The 15824-nt window shown below is 47.5% G+C and overlaps 8 protein-coding genes and 1 non-coding gene across 9 annotated transcripts; 3 read left to right on the top strand and 6 right to left on the bottom strand.

Annotated features, from left to right (window-relative positions):
* Positions 1–45: 45 nt before the first annotated feature.
* On the bottom strand, positions 46–717 carry HPODL_04809 (Ribosome-recycling factor, mitochondrial, mitochondrial; the record flags this gene model as incomplete). The annotated part of the gene is made up of 1 exon (XM_014081160.1): positions 46–717. The coding sequence occupies one exon, from the start codon at positions 715–717 to the stop codon at positions 46–48; it is 672 nt and encodes a 223-aa protein (XP_013936635.1).
* Positions 718–987: 270 nt separating this feature from the next.
* Positions 988–3120, top strand: HPODL_04808 (uncharacterized protein; the record flags this gene model as incomplete). Its single annotated transcript, XM_014081159.1, has 1 exon — positions 988–3120. The coding sequence occupies one exon, from the start codon at positions 988–990 to the stop codon at positions 3118–3120; it is 2133 nt and encodes a 710-aa protein (XP_013936634.1).
* A 45-nt stretch (positions 3121–3165) lies between these two features.
* Positions 3166–3513, bottom strand: HPODL_04807 (uncharacterized protein; the record flags this gene model as incomplete). The annotated part of the gene is made up of 1 exon (XM_014081158.1): positions 3166–3513. The coding sequence occupies one exon, from the start codon at positions 3511–3513 to the stop codon at positions 3166–3168; it is 348 nt and encodes a 115-aa protein (XP_013936633.1).
* Positions 3514–3639: 126 nt separating this feature from the next.
* On the bottom strand, positions 3640–7833 carry HPODL_04806 (Swi2/Snf2-related ATPase that is the structural component of the SWR1 complex; the record flags this gene model as incomplete). The annotated part of the gene is made up of 1 exon (XM_014081157.1): positions 3640–7833. One exon carries the CDS (start codon positions 7831–7833, stop codon positions 3640–3642), a length of 4194 nt encoding a protein of 1397 aa, XP_013936632.1.
* A 446-nt stretch (positions 7834–8279) lies between these two features.
* HPODL_04805 (uncharacterized protein) lies at positions 8280–8738 on the top strand (the record flags this gene model as incomplete). The annotated part of the gene is made up of 1 exon (XM_014081156.1): positions 8280–8738. The coding sequence occupies one exon, from the start codon at positions 8280–8282 to the stop codon at positions 8736–8738; it is 459 nt and encodes a 152-aa protein (XP_013936631.1).
* A 211-nt stretch (positions 8739–8949) lies between these two features.
* Positions 8950–10407, bottom strand: HPODL_04804 (putative RNA-binding protein; the record flags this gene model as incomplete). The annotated part of the gene is made up of 1 exon (XM_014081155.1): positions 8950–10407. The coding sequence occupies one exon, from the start codon at positions 10405–10407 to the stop codon at positions 8950–8952; it is 1458 nt and encodes a 485-aa protein (XP_013936630.1).
* A 361-nt stretch (positions 10408–10768) lies between these two features.
* HPODL_04803 (uncharacterized protein) lies at positions 10769–12018 on the bottom strand (the record flags this gene model as incomplete). The annotated part of the gene is made up of 2 exons (XM_014081154.1): positions 10769–11578; positions 11611–12018. 2 exons carry the CDS (start codon positions 12016–12018, stop codon positions 10769–10771), a joined length of 1218 nt encoding a protein of 405 aa, XP_013936629.1.
* A 60-nt stretch (positions 12019–12078) lies between these two features.
* On the bottom strand, positions 12079–12151 carry HPODL_05399. Its single transcript has one exon. It is a non-coding gene; the product is annotated as a tRNA-Thr (tRNA).
* Positions 12152–12501: 350 nt separating this feature from the next.
* HPODL_04802 (Importin subunit beta-4) lies at positions 12502–15789 on the top strand (the record flags this gene model as incomplete). The annotated part of the gene is made up of 1 exon (XM_014081153.1): positions 12502–15789. The coding sequence occupies one exon, from the start codon at positions 12502–12504 to the stop codon at positions 15787–15789; it is 3288 nt and encodes a 1095-aa protein (XP_013936628.1).
* Between the last annotated feature and the right edge of the window lie 35 nt (positions 15790–15824).

Here is a 15824-nt window from a genome sequence, read left to right as displayed (position 1 = left end):
TAATAAACTTTCAATCATATATTGTCTATGTGAGAGTTCTATCTTTTATTTCAGGCTCTTTTCGGCCTCTTTGTACGCATTGGTCAATTTTTCTGTGTAGTTCTTGTGTGTCTTCTCAATATCGTTCAGCAGCTTCCTAAGCGTGTCGGCAGAGCCCCGCACTTTCTTGAGGTCTTTAAGCACCTGTGCACGGATGCTTGCAGAGCTGGCCTTGAAAATGTTGAAGTTTTCCTTTAATTCCTTGGCCTGTTTCTCTTTCAAGTCCTTGGTGGTGGATGGCAGAGCAACCCTCAGAAGCTGTGGGTTTTTGGGGTCTTCCTCAGCATTCAGGTTCAAATTAGTACCCAAAATAGCGCTGATGATCCGTTTGCTATTCTTGGGGTCAAAAACGGTAATGGTAAGAAACTTTCCTTTGAGGGTGGTCTGAGCGATGTCGGTGAACGGAACTGTCCCATTTTCGACCCTGACTTTCAATTTGTTAAAAATTTGGGGATCTGCCTTGCCCAATTTGATCTCTGTGATCTTTTTCTTGTACTTGTCCAAGACAGATTGGAACTGTGTGTCGACGTCTTTCAGTATAGCTGACGGATTTATTTCCTCGACATCGGTGGAATTTTTGGCCTTGCTCTTTAATGTAAACGACGTCCTACTAAAGGGTCTCCAGAACAAAGACTGGAAGCGGGGAGTGCTTCTAGCGGCGAATTTCAGTCCTATCATGACTAGTCTTGCTTAATCTAATTTTTCAACCAATGCAGAAAATTAACACAGCCCGAGGCTCCCTAAAATAAAATAAAAAAGGGGGAACTTGTGCGATCTGTCACTTCCCACACAGTCGTTCCTGTTATATCACATTTGTCTGTTATGATGCGAATCAAAGTATTTGGTATTTGGCAGCTTGGAAAAGTATAAGTAGCTGAAATGCAGGAATTATTTTTCTATCCAATATTGCGACTTTTTAGACGCTGAACATCTCGTTTTTCATTATCCATGTCGCTCATCGATACGGACACAAATACGTCCAAGCCAGAACCAAATGAGGAAAAACACTTGAGTGACAACTTTACGCTGGCATCAGTTGGCGACTCAACCTCCGAAGTGGAAAACTATGACTCCAAACCGCTCGCAGCTCTAGACTACATAGACTTGCGGTTTGACTCATCCTCGTCAATCACTGTTAACACCCCAGCCCCGCTGGACCTGAATTCGGGTCTTGAGATGGAAAGCTTGGAGGGCCCAGAAACGTGTCTTCTAACACCCGTCACTCCTGTGAAAAAGACATCTTCTTCTGCTTTTAAGAGATCCTTCACTAGGCAGAAGCAAATAAAAGAATTGCTAAACACAGAAGAGGTGTATGTCAAATCCCTGAAAGTGCTGAAAGAGGTTTACGTTAGTTATCTTGGAGCAAGCGAGCCGATTCCGCTATTTTTCGAGAACTTCGCTAGTGTCGTCGATAGTCTGCTGGAAGAGCATACGCGATTTCTTAAAGGACTGGTCTCGCTATACCGCGAATGGGTCAAGAGTGGAAACTCAGCTGAGACATCGAGACTGTCCATCCATTCTCCCATGTTCGAAACCCATGTCCCCCGATCTGAGGATCTGTGCTATCTTGAGAAAATCGTTGATTGGATCCACGATAATTCAATCAATGTTCGCACGTACAGTGCATATTGCCAGCTGGTTCCAAAAGTCATTATCTTTGCAGAAGCTAAAAACGTTCATCAGTACAACACAAGCTCAATCGTGATATACAACGATTACATGGTGGAGCACCAAGACGTGGCTTCCAGCTATTTTCTCCAGCAACAGCTGGACATTAGGTTCATCTCGCTGGTCCAGATGCCCACAAACAGGATCTCCAGATACAAGCTGATAGTGGACTCGCTTTTACAGAAATCAAAAGGAGACATTGACTCTAGAATGAACGATAAACTTGAATCATGTGTGAAGCATATCGCTGATAAATGCACTCAGATTAACAATCATGTGGGCAGGTACGAGAAAATCGAGCTGGCAAACCAGCAACTAAAGACTATGATGAGCAGTTCTCTCAAGCGTATATCTGACGACCCTTACTTCTTCGACAATATGGGAGACGTCATAATAGTGGCAGCTTTTGCAACCGTCTGGAGCCACCAAGAAACCATCAAGTACGAATACTTCGGTTCCATTCTCTTTGACTCGCATCTTGTTCTTGTGAGGCCCTACAAACACCGTCAGCTGGGAGTCAAAATGATCATTCCTGTTTCGTCAATCTTCAATATTCAGGACAGTGATTTAGGGGCCAAAGGACTTCTCTTCACAATTTATCCCCACTGTTTTAAGATCCAGTTTGAGTACAATTTCAAGCAGTTTGAGATTGTGGTGATCTTACCATCAGAGTCAGAGAAGCAGGTGTGGCTGGAGAAGCTCCGTGAAATGTCCGCAAAATGGCGCGCCGATATTGGAAACCAAGACTTTGCCTACTCCTTTTATAAACGAAAACACAGACTGCACAGAAGTGAACTTGAGAAGTTCAGGTTCAGAAGCTTCATTCCTGACGACATCACACCATTCAGGGAGAAAAGTCATGGGCAGCTTTTTGCTCTTGAAGCGAGCGTTCGCCAGTTCTCCATCCACCATTTCAATCCGTACCCAGACGAGTCTCTGCGCAGAGACCGCTTTTCCAGCCACAATGTCGTAGTGGCAATTAAGAAAGAGGATAGAGTCAGAGTGGAAAAGAGCTTGGGTGATCTGTGGGCATCCGAGATCCCAAAGACTACCGTCCCACTCACACGCAGCATTTCCGACTTCAGTTTGCGCAAAAAACTGTCGATCTCGTCTATTTCCTCTCTCAACAACCAAAACTCTCAGTCCTCGGGTCCGCGTTCGACCTCGCTCATGAGAGGAGGCCGGAGTGGCACGAAGCTTTCTACTTCCTCCTCCATGCGCAATTTGGCACACACTTTGGGCAACATGAGATCTACAGACGAAAAGGACGAAACCGTATCCGGAGATACAGAAACTTATGCTGACCACACGATTTCGGGGTCTGGCTCAATCAGAAAAAGCTTCAGCTTTAAAAAACTAATCAAATCATTAAGTGTGCATTCGAATATGTCCGAACTCGAAAATACAAATTAACGTTTATTTATTTGTACTACTCAATTGTAAGAAAAATGCCCTGATCTATCTTGCGTTAAAGCCATTGGAGTCATTCGTGGACGACCACTTTTTATGATCCACTCCTGTACTATTTAAAATTTCTCCTTTTTCCAAAATTACTGGTAGCACATCCTCTGCATGCTTGACCTCGCCGAATTCCACGCTGAGATCTGTCTGCGATGCTTTCTCTAATTTTCCTGTGGATCCTTGGCCCATCTGGTTGGTGTAGATGTCGAAATTAGACACCACATCAGTCAATGGTATAGAGTGGTCGTGCTTATGAGCATATTTTTCGTAGGCGTCCTTGTCGTCAATGAAAACGACAAAATCCTTGCTTTGGCCTTTGTAGAAAAGTTTATATGGTCCGGTCATGGTTGGTCTCAATTGGAAGCGGTGGTGGGATATTTATACTTTTTAAGTTTGCTTGCTGTCTGTGAAGAAAATCTGGGGTCGGCGCAATGACATCATGCGGCTCATCTAATATTACATAATATACAGTTAATCGAAATAGAAGCCTCCAGCAATAAACCGGATCATGTACTCGTCAATGTGACCAATACCGTCGTCTTCTTCCTCCTCTTCATCCTCCTTGGACTCAATTCGTTTCACAAAGTCGTCAGGCTCGGCAGAGTTTTGTCGTGTTTGGCCAACAACGCTCGGACTCTTTGTGCTTGCTAGAACATTCTGGTCCTCAGTAAAATCGTTATTATCCAGATTCACCTCCTTCATCGCCACCTCGGCAGCCTGTGCATCTTCTGCGTCCTCAGCCTGCTCCAAAACCTTTGCAAGCTCGTTCTCCGACTTTCCTTGGTCGTTTGCTATCAGGGGCTTCGCATCGCCCGGAGAATCCTCGGAGCCTTCTCCGAAAAGATCTTTCACTGTGATCTTGCTGAAGTAATCGGTCGTGAAATCTCCTTCCTGAATGACAACGTTGTCCAGCTGACGTTTCTGGTTCGCTTTCTTCAAAATGTTCGACTCAATCGTGTACTCCGAAACGAATCGGTAGATGTGCACATCTCTCGTTTGTCCAATTCTGTGACACCGGTCCTGACACTGTTTATCCATGGCAGGGTTCCAGTCCGAGTCGTAAAATATGACGGTGTCTGCTCCAGTCAGATTGATTCCCAGACCTCCAGATCTGGTACTCAGAATGAAACATTTGATTTTCGGGTCCTTGTTGAAACGTTCTGTCAACAGCTGTCTATCTTCTATCTTGGTCGCGCCATCCAGTCTCATATACTTGTAGCCATTGTAATTCATGAATTTTTCCAGAATGTCCAGCACTTTTGTCATCTGTGTGAAAATGAGAACTCTGTGACCTTTTGGAATCAGATCCTGCAAGAGACTAGCGAGCTTTTGCAATTTTCCACAGTCGTACTGGAGCAAAGACTTGTCCGGGAACGTGATGGAAAGCTTGATTTGAGCTTGGTGGAATGGATTATCAAGTTTCAACTGTCTTATCTCGTTTTGGACAGGCTCTGGAATCTCCAAGTCGAGTGTATTCTGCGTAACGACTTTGGGCGTGACAAAAGCATATTTCTCGATTGTGTCACTCACGGTCTCGGCGCGTGTGCTTACAGACTGAACGAGCTTCAATTCCTCCAGCTGGTTGAAATTTTCCTTTGAGTATCTATTAAACTTCACCAAATCAAGAAGATTGGAGGAGTAGATAGGATTTTTTTCGCAATTAAAATTGTTCACATAAAGCCTCTGTTTGAACAGGTCAATCAATTCTGCCTGCTCCTTGTATTTCAGGTGCTCATAGTACTGGGTCAGGCTTTCGAAGTTGGCTTCAACTGGCTTCAGGTTGGCCTCCAATTTCTGGATTTCCTCGCTGAACTGGCGCGAGGCAGACACTTTTCTCAAGCTTTCGACATTGAAAGAGTTCCATGTGAAGTCTTCTGCGGGAGTCAAGTTCAAAAAATTTAGATCCACACTAGGCTTTTGAGATTTTCTCAAATGCTTCCGAATAACCAGGTCGTTCAGATCAAAACTACTGGCCACATTTTTCTCCATTGCCAAACTGGTCAAAATAGGTCTCACCTCAAACAAATCCGGATGGTTGCAAACTTTCCGCAACTGCATCAGACAGTTGATAATACTCAGGAAGTTACCACTCGCCAGCGTCTCTCTCGTTTGAGCACGACTCATAAAGTCGTCATAGAGCAATCTTTGTCTTTTGGACAGACGACAGTAGACAATGTGCTCATATTTAGCAGGCATCTGTTTTTCGACGTCCTGCTTCAATCTTCTCAGAAGATATGGACGCAGAACCTGATGCAACTTGTTGACAGTCTCCTTCGTCTCGTCATCTTCCTGTCCGCCACCATATCCTCCTCCTTGTATGATTTTGTCCACCGGGCGTCCGAACCACTGTTGGAAATCCATTAAATTTGCAAAGCCATCTGGCATCATCTGGTCGGCCTTTGAAGACGGCATCAAAAAGTACAGCAGAGACCACAATTCCATGATGTTGTTCTGCAAAGGTGTACCCGTCAGAAGTAACCGGTTTTCGGTGTTGAAATTCAACAGGGCCTTCCATCTTTGAGAGCGGAAATTCTTGATGTTATGTGCTTCATCAAGAATCATATACCGCCATTTTTTTCTTCTGAAGACAGAGTGATCTTGAACAACCAGTTGATACGACGTGATGCAGACATGGAAAGTATCTGGTGTATTCCAGCCCCTTCTCTTCTCCTTTCTTTGCTGGGGATTGCCATAGTACGTCAACACCTTGAATCCCGGCGCAAACCGTTTGAATTCCATCTCCCAGTTGAGCATCACCGACGTGGGCACAACAATCAAATGTGGTCCCCATATATTCTTTTCGCACGCCAGATACGAGATTAGCGAGATTGTCTGAATAGTCTTTCCCAGACCCATCTCATCAGCGAGAATACCATTGGTTCCTGTGTTGTATAAAGAGGCCAGCCAGTTGAGACCCTGTTTTTGATACTCTCTCAATGTTCCGCGAAGAAGAATAGGCACAGGAACGTCTGGAATCGCAGGATTGTCTCCGTCCACCTCCATCTCGTCCGACGAAGGAGGCGTGATTGCCTCTCCTGGCTCGTCTTTGATATTATTGCCAAAAAGAGAAGCCAGTCCCGGTTGCGACTCATCCGATGAAACTTCTTCCTCCGAAGACTCAGTTTCGGATGAGTCCGACATAGAGTCGTCGCTATCGTCGCTTTCGTCCAAGAGCGGGTTATTCGACTCCTCCATCAGCTTCTTTTTCTGCTCGTCGGTAAGTTGGTCAACAACGCTGATCTTCTTGTGTTCTCCATTGGATTCAACTCCGTATAATGAGGCCAACGTATCTGGCTCCTCTGCTTCAGAATCATCGTCAGAATCCGGCTCTGCAGACACTTTGTCCAAATCCTTGTACTTTTCGCGCAGCTCCTCAACTGTGAGTTTGCTGTCATCTTTGAGCTGGCCATTTCCTTCCTCCTCGTTGTCCTCGCTGCTGCTCGAGCTCATGTTTTCGTCGTCGTCCGAACCTGACTCATCGTCGCTGTCTGCCTGAGACTGCTCAGAAACAACACTATGCTGTCTTGACGTGGGAGTCACGCTTCTTTTCCCGACCTGGGCACCCAACATCTTGGTGCTCTGGTCCAGAATCTTGGAAAGCTGCTCCTTGCTTTTGACTGCACGTTCTCGCTCTTTTTCCCGCTCCTCCAGAATTTTGTACGCTTTCACGGCCACCAACCATTTTTTCTTCACCTCCTTGGCTGTATCTCTAGCCAGCTTGGCAATCTTCTTCTCAAACTCGCGCTCTTTCCTCTCCTGTTCCTGGGAAAGCTTCTTGAAGTGCGACTCGATCATTCCTGCAATTCGACGACACCTCGAGATCCTCGAAGCTCGCAAGTCGTGGATCAGCTTCGACGACCTCATACCCTGTGCGAGAAGATGATCATAGTGGGTGAGCTCGTTCCTCGACCTGAAAGGCTCGGGGGGTGGCTTGTAATGATTCAAACTGTACTGCGCATTTTTCTTTATCATGGTTGGCTCCCGAAAACCCTGAGGAACGGCCCTGAAGACGTTTTCGTTAAAATCAAGCGTCAAAAGCTTCGAGTCAAGACCTTCGCGAATCTTGTTGATCAGCTCGTACTGCGCGTTCAAGTATTCCTGGTACTCTTCATTCGACAAATCTCGACTAGGCTCTTCGATTGTAGACCTGTAAGAGCTTAGAAACTCCTCTAAACTTCCAAACCTGGGGGACGTGACATGTGAAGGGTGTGTTACCAGCTGCGGCCTGACGTTCACCTTGAAATGTAGCTTTTTGATGTTTGTGGGCGTCACAGGTGGAATAGAGACCTCGGAGCTGTCACTTTCAAAAGCAAAATCTTCCACCTCAGGCTCAAATTCAGACTTGATTGACGCTTCCTTTGTTTTTTTAACTGCGGGTTTCTTCGCTTCCACCGGCTCTGTGGGCTGGACTGACTCGCTACGATCCCGCTCTATTATCTTTTCAATCTCTAATTTCAACGGGTCGCTGTTTTCTGTGAGCCTGCGACTCCTTCTACCCAGTTTCGCCTCGTCGATTTTCGGCCATAATGAGAATTCTGTTTTGTACTGTTCATATGTGTCGGGTTGTTTCGGCTCTTCTGGCTTGAAATATACAAGCGAGGTAAAATTCTCGAGATGGTATAACTCCTGTACGAGAGATTCGTTGTGAACCACCAACTTGGCCATGTTCGACTTTGCAATTTGCCTCTGTTCTTCTATAGGGAGAGATGAGTCTACCTTGGGTAATTTGAATTCTATTGCTCCTGATTTCAAACATGGCGGCACTGTAGAGCCGAACGTGTTTATGGCTGATGGCGCTCGTGAGTTGCGAGGTCTGGAAAGCGAGTAATTGGGCACCTCTTTCACTCTCGTGCTCCTTCGTTTTCCAGCACTCTCCTCCAATTGGCTGTCGATAGACTCCGACCGCCGCTTGCTGGGAGTTTGTGAACGACTACCGCTAGGCATTCCGCCGTTCTCACTCGGTAGCATATTAATCCAGGACAGGTATATATGTTAGAGTCGTACTTTTTTTTAGTGTTTGGCAAATATTTCAAAAAAAAAAGAATCTGCCATTCCCTAGACGGGTGGTCCATTTTTTTGTAAATGTGGAGTAAAATATCCTTTCCTTAGAGATGTTCAGTAGATTGGCCGTTGGGGCCAAGAGAGCCCCAGGAATTGTCCATGTTAGATACAGTTCGGAATTGCCCAAGTTCTTGCCAAACTTGTCCGAATTTCCTGACTATAAGGTCCCTAAAGACTACGTGATGCCCCAGAGAAGAGATCCCTATCAGGTTTACGACGACCAGCAAAACAGACGAAATTTTGATACTCCAGTCCACCCATTTGAGGATAATCTTGACATGTGGTCTCCAGACTTCATTAATCCCGTCAGCGACTCTACAGCGATTGTCAATTTTCTTGGCTGGTTTGCTGGGCTGGGATCCTTCGCAACTGCTATCTGGTTCTTTGATTTATGGCCAGAACGGCCAGCCACTCCACGATCTTACCCGCATGGCGGTCTCTACAAAGACCTGGGGGGCACGGAAAGAGAACAGGACTTGTACAGGGCGCGGATCGACCAGGCTGAATGAATCAGCTACCATTTTATTATTTTATATTATTTATTGGAATACACAGTATTTATTGACCATCTCAGATCTCACTATTAACTTTCTAATCTCCCCCACATGAGCTAAATGCATAACAATTGTAAGAAAATGAACAGGAAGCAAATGAAAGCACAAAAATGCGTTGACGAATGTATGCTAAGTAACAAAACGAAAAAAAAGGCTGTCTCTCCTCTCAGTTAAGTTTGAAGAGACCAGAACCTATGTCTAGCTGCTCCAAGTTGTTGAGTCTAGAAGCAAGAAAATACTCGTTTAAGCGGAGTTCATCAGAGGCAAAGCTAGTTGTCAAAGAGGTCCCCGACGAGTTGAGTGGACTGAAAGGAATGGGTTCGCGAGAGAGTCTGTCAATGTTAAGAAGGGAGCCACTGTATGCTCCACCATTGGTAACAGGAGTGCTAGCATGGTCAATCAGCAGATCATTTAGCAAGCTATATTTAGTACCAGTGAGTCCCAATGTATTGGACATGTTGTACAAATTGGCTTGTTGAAACTGTTGTGTCTGAGGGGGTTGAACTGCCTGCTGCGGTGGTTGCTGCTGCATGGCAAGCTGCTTGGCGAACCAATTCCTCTGAGCGGCACGGGCCCCCCAGCTGACTCTAATCCGACAGCCGCCACCAATATCGTAGCCCTGCATCTCACTGATGGCCATCTCTGCACTAGCACGGTGGAAAAACTGGACGAATCCACAATTTTTGCCCGGCGGAATTTTCACATAGCTGATGTCGCCGTATCTTGAGAAAAGAGCTCGCAATTGCATTTCTGAAATTGGAACATTCAGTCCACCAATGAAAACGGTGGTGTTGTTGGGGTCATTATAGTATTGAAGAGGAGCTGTCTGGGGCAAAGAAGGGACGTTGACCTTCAGCTGACCAAGACCATCCTGAGATGGCATGGCAGATGCAAAAGAGCTGTTGGCAGCTGCATTTGTCTGGGATTTGGATGCGGTGGAAACTCTGATAGGTCTTCCAAGCAAAACGTAACCTTGCATCTCTATCAATGCTCTTTTCTGGTCGGTCTCGTTTAAAAACTTGACAAATCCATAACCTTTCAGATGACCAGTAGCAGGGTCAATCATGACCTTGGCACCAGAACATGAGGGATATCTTGCTTGGAAGGCTTGCAAGAGGCTTTGTTCGGTCACAGTCTGAGGCAGGTCGCCGACAAAAATAGAATACTCGGACTGTCCCTTAGGCTGGAAGGCAGTAGCATTGGCACCTGAAGAGTTGGCCGAAGACCAATTCAGTCTGAAAAAGCGGACGTTATTTGTTCCTGGAATTGGCTTACCATTGAATAGCTCGAGTACCTTGTAGCAATCTTCGAAATTATGGAATCGAATGAAGCAATAGCCTGCGTTTGCCAGTTCGAGGTTCATGCTCTGCTTGTCTCTAATGAGCTTCACAGAGTGCACTAAAATCCCCAGCGGGGCAAGAACACTAGACCAAATCTGCTTGATCGTGGTCTCGTCCCACCTTTGGTCGAGATCACCCATCCAGAGTTGAGGGGTCTGCGCATTTTGCTGGCCATTTGATTGCCCATTCAGCTGGCTGGACTGCGTATATTGCGATGCAGGAGGCGATGCTGAAGACTTGTTTGGGTAGTATGAGTGGTGTTGATTATAAGCAGAATTATACATGTTGGATCAAGAGCGATGGTAACATATCAAGCAAGCGAAAACTGGCAAATCTTCCAACAAATAAATATGATTGATGCAATGGTCTGTTCTATGCCAATCGTAACCGTGACTTTGTGCCTTAACGTGATGATTCAAGGAGATTAAACGTATGCCAAAGCGACCAGGTATAAGGATGAATGAGCCGGATCAACTGATTATTTGTCTAAAATCTTTTTGCACCTCTTACCAAAAAATTCGGGCCTTTAGAAAAAAAAATTCTTACCGTGCCGCGCTACCCTCGCTCGATCTTTGGATCGAATCTTGTCCCCCCACGAAAATTTTGCAATTTGTAGGGCAATAGGGTTTTTTTTCATCACTTCACTCATTGGCCCAAAATAACGCGGTAGCATTTCTCCAGCCACTCTATATGCGAACGCTTATTGATCCAGTCTGTCTCCAAACACCCTGATACGTCTAGCCTCTGCAACACTTTGGCACGTAAACATCCTTTGACGAACTGTTTTGCTTCGATAGAGATCTTGCTCCATTCTTCGATCTTGAGTAGCAGGTCTCCCTGCCGAACCTTGATGGTGGTTTTTTCGATGCAAGGGGAGTAGAAAGGAGACACGCCGGTAAGCAGAATGTATGTAATCACTCCTAGAGACCAAATGTCCACCTTATTGGTGTACCCCTTGGTGCTCCGTGGCTGCATGAGGTCGATTTCTGGCGCCGCATATTCCGGAGTCCCTACCATTGTAAACATTCTTCTGGCCGATCGCTTGGTTCTTTGTGCATCAAGTCGCCGGGCAGCTCCGAAATCAGCCAGAACCACGTAAGGATACCGAACAGGCGCTCTTCTTATTAAAATGTTGTCAAGCTTCAGGTCTCGGTGCACAATCCCGCGAGAGTGCAGGTATTCCAAAGCTTTGAGCACTTGGTAAACAATCAGTAACGCCTGTGTCTCCGAGACCGGTCGGAGCACATCGTTGCCTTGTGCCATGTAGGAAAATAGGTCTCCTCCAGTAGCCAAGTCTTCATAGATCCGAAGACTGCCGTTGGCATTCATACACTCGTGAACTCTGACAATGTTTGGATGGTCAATCTGTGTCAGTATTTGGTTCTCCTTAGAAGCTGTTGCGCAATTGAGAACTTTGACTGCGTAGAATGCTGAGTTTTTGGTTGCAAGTTGCACCTGGCGTTAGAACACAACTACTTGCCACTTACTTTCCCAAAAGTACCCTTTCCAATTACTTGAGAGATCACTTTCCAGCCATGCTCCTCTAATACCACTTCTTCTTTAAGACTGTCGCCTGTGTAGCGTAAGCTAAGATGGTCACCGATCTCAATCAGATCTCGGTCGCTCAGTATTGTAAATCCTTTTTGAAGTTTTCTCCCGTTGATAAATGTCCCATTGAGTGAGATGTCCTGTATATACGTCAACGGTGCTGTCGACTCGTCGAAGCAGACACTCCAGATAAAACAATGGGTCGAGCTCACTTGAGGATCGTCTACCACGCACTCGCTAGCACAGATTTCTGGAGCTTTCACTCTGCCAACTCTTATCGTCTTGTGGGTGGAAATTTCGATGGTGTACGACCGTGACGTGTGACGGTTGTACACGGATAAGGACATGTCTGAAAGAGGGATAATTTTGGAGCCACGAGTTAAAAATATCGGAAAAAATAAAGCGAGTGCCCCCACTCAGATTTGAACTGAGGATCTCCACATTACTAGTGTGGCGCCTTACCAACTTGGCCATAAGGGCAGATTACGCACAATTGGGGGGTGGTAGTGCCCATATACAACCTCCTTTGTTAAGTTATATGTTAAGTTATATTTAATAATTAAACATATATAAATTTCACATTACCTGGGTAAAGCGATTGCTGGAGCAGGCTTCGACCAACCAAGGTTGGTTTTTGGGAAATACCTGATAATGTTGGGGAAACCATTTGGCTCGGTTAAGAATGCATCAACTGTCCTGTCTCTGCTGTATCGTATCAGCGACGGCTACCTATTCCCCCTCTAGACTGCTCCTGCAACCTAAGTTCGTGTATCACCCACTAAAATTTTTTTTTTTATTGATTTAATTTTCAATTTTTACCTCCAGCTACCATGGACGCCCAATTCTTGAGTGGTTTGGAACAAACACTCAGAAACATCTTGTCGCCAGACAACAACGCGATCAAGAATGCCACACAGGCTTTGAAGACGCAGTACTACAGCAACTCTCTGGCCTTTCCTTCTTTGATCCACCTGCTTCAAAACTCTGCCGACGACAGTGTCAAGCAGCTGGCAGCCGTGGAGGCCAAGAAGTTGGTTCCAAAACAATGGGAGACGCTCGACGAAAGTCTCAAGTCTCAAATCAGGGAGTCTCTGCTGAAGTTTGCGTTTGCATACAAGTCCAAGAGCATCAGACACTCTTCGGCTAGAATCGTGGCTGCCATTGCCGAAATTGATATCCCCGACAACAAATGGCCAACCCTGCTGCAGTCGCTGGTTGGAGGAGCCCAGGATGCCGACGTGCAGACCAGAGAGATGGCTGTGTTCATCATCTTCTGTATTTTGGAGACATTCCCTGCCGACTGGTTTGAGCACTCGCAGGACTTCCTGTCCCTATTTGCCACCACTTTGCAGGACCAGGCCTCCCTCGACGTCCAGGTCACCTCCGTTTCTGCCTTGGAAGTTATTTCTGCGTACATCGAGGAGGACGATGCGCTGTTGACGAAGCTTGCTCCTTCGTTCAGGTCGCTGCTTCCAAGCATGGTGCATCTGCTAAAGAGCTCTCTCTCGTTTTCTGACACGGAGAGGACCAAGGAGCTATTCACGGCGTTCAACAGCTTTGTTCTGCTGGACATAAAGCTGCTGGGCGACAGCTTTGTGGACATTATCAACCTGATGATTGAGACGGCCATGAACAAGGACCTGGACGAGGAGATCCGGTGTTTCGCGCTCAGAACGTTGACCCAGTGCATTGCGTACAGAAAATCCAAGATCTCGCAAGCCAAGCTGGGCGGACAGATGGCTACGTGTGCTCTACGTGTTGCGAGCGAGGAGGACGACGAGGCCGAGGAAGAGCTCGAAAAAGAGGACGAGGAGAACGAGAACGAAGAGGCTTCGCCGCACACGCTGGCTCTGAGACTTTTGAACGAGCTGGCGATCAACCTGCCGTCGAGCCAGATCATCCAACCGATCCTGGAGTTGGCTCCGCAGCTTCTGAGCTCGAGCAACCAGTACGAAAGAAGAGCTGCTCTGCTTTCGATTGGCGTTACCGTTGAGGGTGCGCCTGACTACATTTCGACGCAGCTGCCTAAAATCATCCAGCTGGTGATTGCCGGCTTGCATGACGGGTCGATTATCGTCAAGGCTGCTGCGCTGCGCACTCTGGCCCAGCTGAATGAGGAACTCAAGGACACGGTTGCAGAGTACCACGAGCTGCTGCTCAGTCCTATCATTTCTATCATCGACTCCACCAATAAGATCATGGTTTACAAGTACGCCACCTGTGCGCTGGACACGCTGATCGAGTACATGTCGAACGAAAGCATCAAGCAGTACATGGAGCCGCTGATGAACAAATTGTTCCAGATGCTGGACGGCGCGCAGTCATCGTCGCTCAAATCGAGCATCGTGTCGGCAATCGGGTCGGTGGCCTATGCGGCCGGCAAGGCGTTCACTCCGTATTTCGACCCGTCGATCAAGTTCTTGGAGAAATTCATTGCCAACATGGACCACATCGACGGCATGACCGAGGACGACATCGAGCTGCGTGCGCAGACATTCGAGAATATCTCGTCAATGGCGCGGGCCGTGGGCTCTGAGGCGTTTGCTCCGTACGCACAGCCGCTGATCGACGCGTCGTACAGCGCGATCCACTCTGCTAACGGCAGACTCAGAGAGTCCGGCTTTGCGTTCATCTCTAACATGGCCAAAGTGTACGGCGAGCAGTTCACGCCATTCCTGGACAGAATCGTGCCGGAGATCTTCAACTGTCTGCAGCAGGACGAGTTCGACTTCAACTTTGGTCCCGAGGACGAGATTGCAGACGAAGCAGATCTGGCAGAGAAATTGAATGTCCACACGGGTATCACCGTTGAAAAAGAGGTTGCGCTCGTGGCACTGAGCTCGCTAGCCGTCGGCACCAAGGCCGGCTTTACGAGCTTCGTCGACCAAACCGTCAAGATCCTCAGCGAGCAGATCGACGAGTCGTACGCCGTTAGAGAAGCGTCGCTGTCGACGCTCTGGAAGGTGGCATACTGCATGTACGAGGCGCACGGCAAGAACGACAAGGTGCTGGAGCTGATCAGAAACGTGCGCAGCATCACCATTAGCATTCTGCCCGAAGAGTTCGATGTGCACATGGTGATGACGTGCATCGACTGTCTGTATGAGTACATTAAGTCCAAGGCCCTGGGAAAGCTGGCCATCATGGAGGGCACCGACTCGTCGCAGCTGGAGTCGCTGTGCACGCAGTTGATGCTGATCCTTAAGAACGAGCACCTGTGCCTCACCCAGGACGATGAGGACGTCCCGAGCGACGAGGTCGACACCACAGAGACCGACGCCATGATCTACGACTCGGCACTCGAGGTGCTGGTGAGTCTGGCCGACGCTTTCGGCGGCGACTTTGTGCGCATCTTCAGCTCTTTCAAAGACGTCATTCTCTCGCAGGTCAAGTGCAAAAACAAGAACAAGCGCGTCTCCACGGTCGGCTGTCTTGCCGAGATCTGCAACGGCCTTAAGAGCGAAAACCCGTACACCACAGAGCTGCTCGAGGTGTTCATCGATAGACTCGCCAACGACAAGTCTTCCGAGGTGCGTGGCTCGGCCGCGTACGGTGTCGGTGTCCTGATCGAGCACGCCACTGTCGACGTGACGCCTGCTTACCCGGCCACCCTCAACTCGCTGTCCAAGCTGCTCAATAAAGCCGGCAAGGAAGCTTCCAAGACCGACGAAGACGACGTTGAGACCAAGGACACGATCAACAGAACGATTGCCAACGCATGCGGTTGTGTCAGCAGAATGGCGCTCAAGCACCCGCAGGCCGTGCCGCTCAACGTGATCGTGCCCTCGCTACTTAGCCACCTGCCTCTGGAAACCGGCCTCGAGGAGAACAAGCCTATTTTCGAGCTGATTTTGAAACTTTACCAGGAGAACAACGAGATTATTGTCAATGCCACTGCCCAGGTGGTTGACATTTTCGAGCAGGTGTTCCTGAGAGAGCTGGAGAAGCAGAAACTGATCAGTGAGTCGACGCTGGGAAGAGAAGAGAACATAGAAAGACTGAACCAGTTTGACTCAGAGGAGACTCAGCACAAGGTTGTGGCGTTCCTCAAGTACCTCGAGAGCAAGTTTGCTGGCGTGGTTTCGTCCAAGGAGGTGCTGAAAAATGTGATTGCGTGAGCATATAGTGACTAGATTAATTTGATTCAAATTCG

The sequence above is a fragment of the Ogataea parapolymorpha genome, chromosome II (genome assembly GCF_000187245.1).
Source record: "Ogataea parapolymorpha DL-1 chromosome II, whole genome shotgun sequence".
NCBI lineage: Eukaryota > Fungi > Ascomycota > Pichiomycetes > Pichiales > Pichiaceae > Ogataea > Ogataea parapolymorpha.
This window is presented reverse-complemented; position numbering and strand designations above follow the sequence as displayed.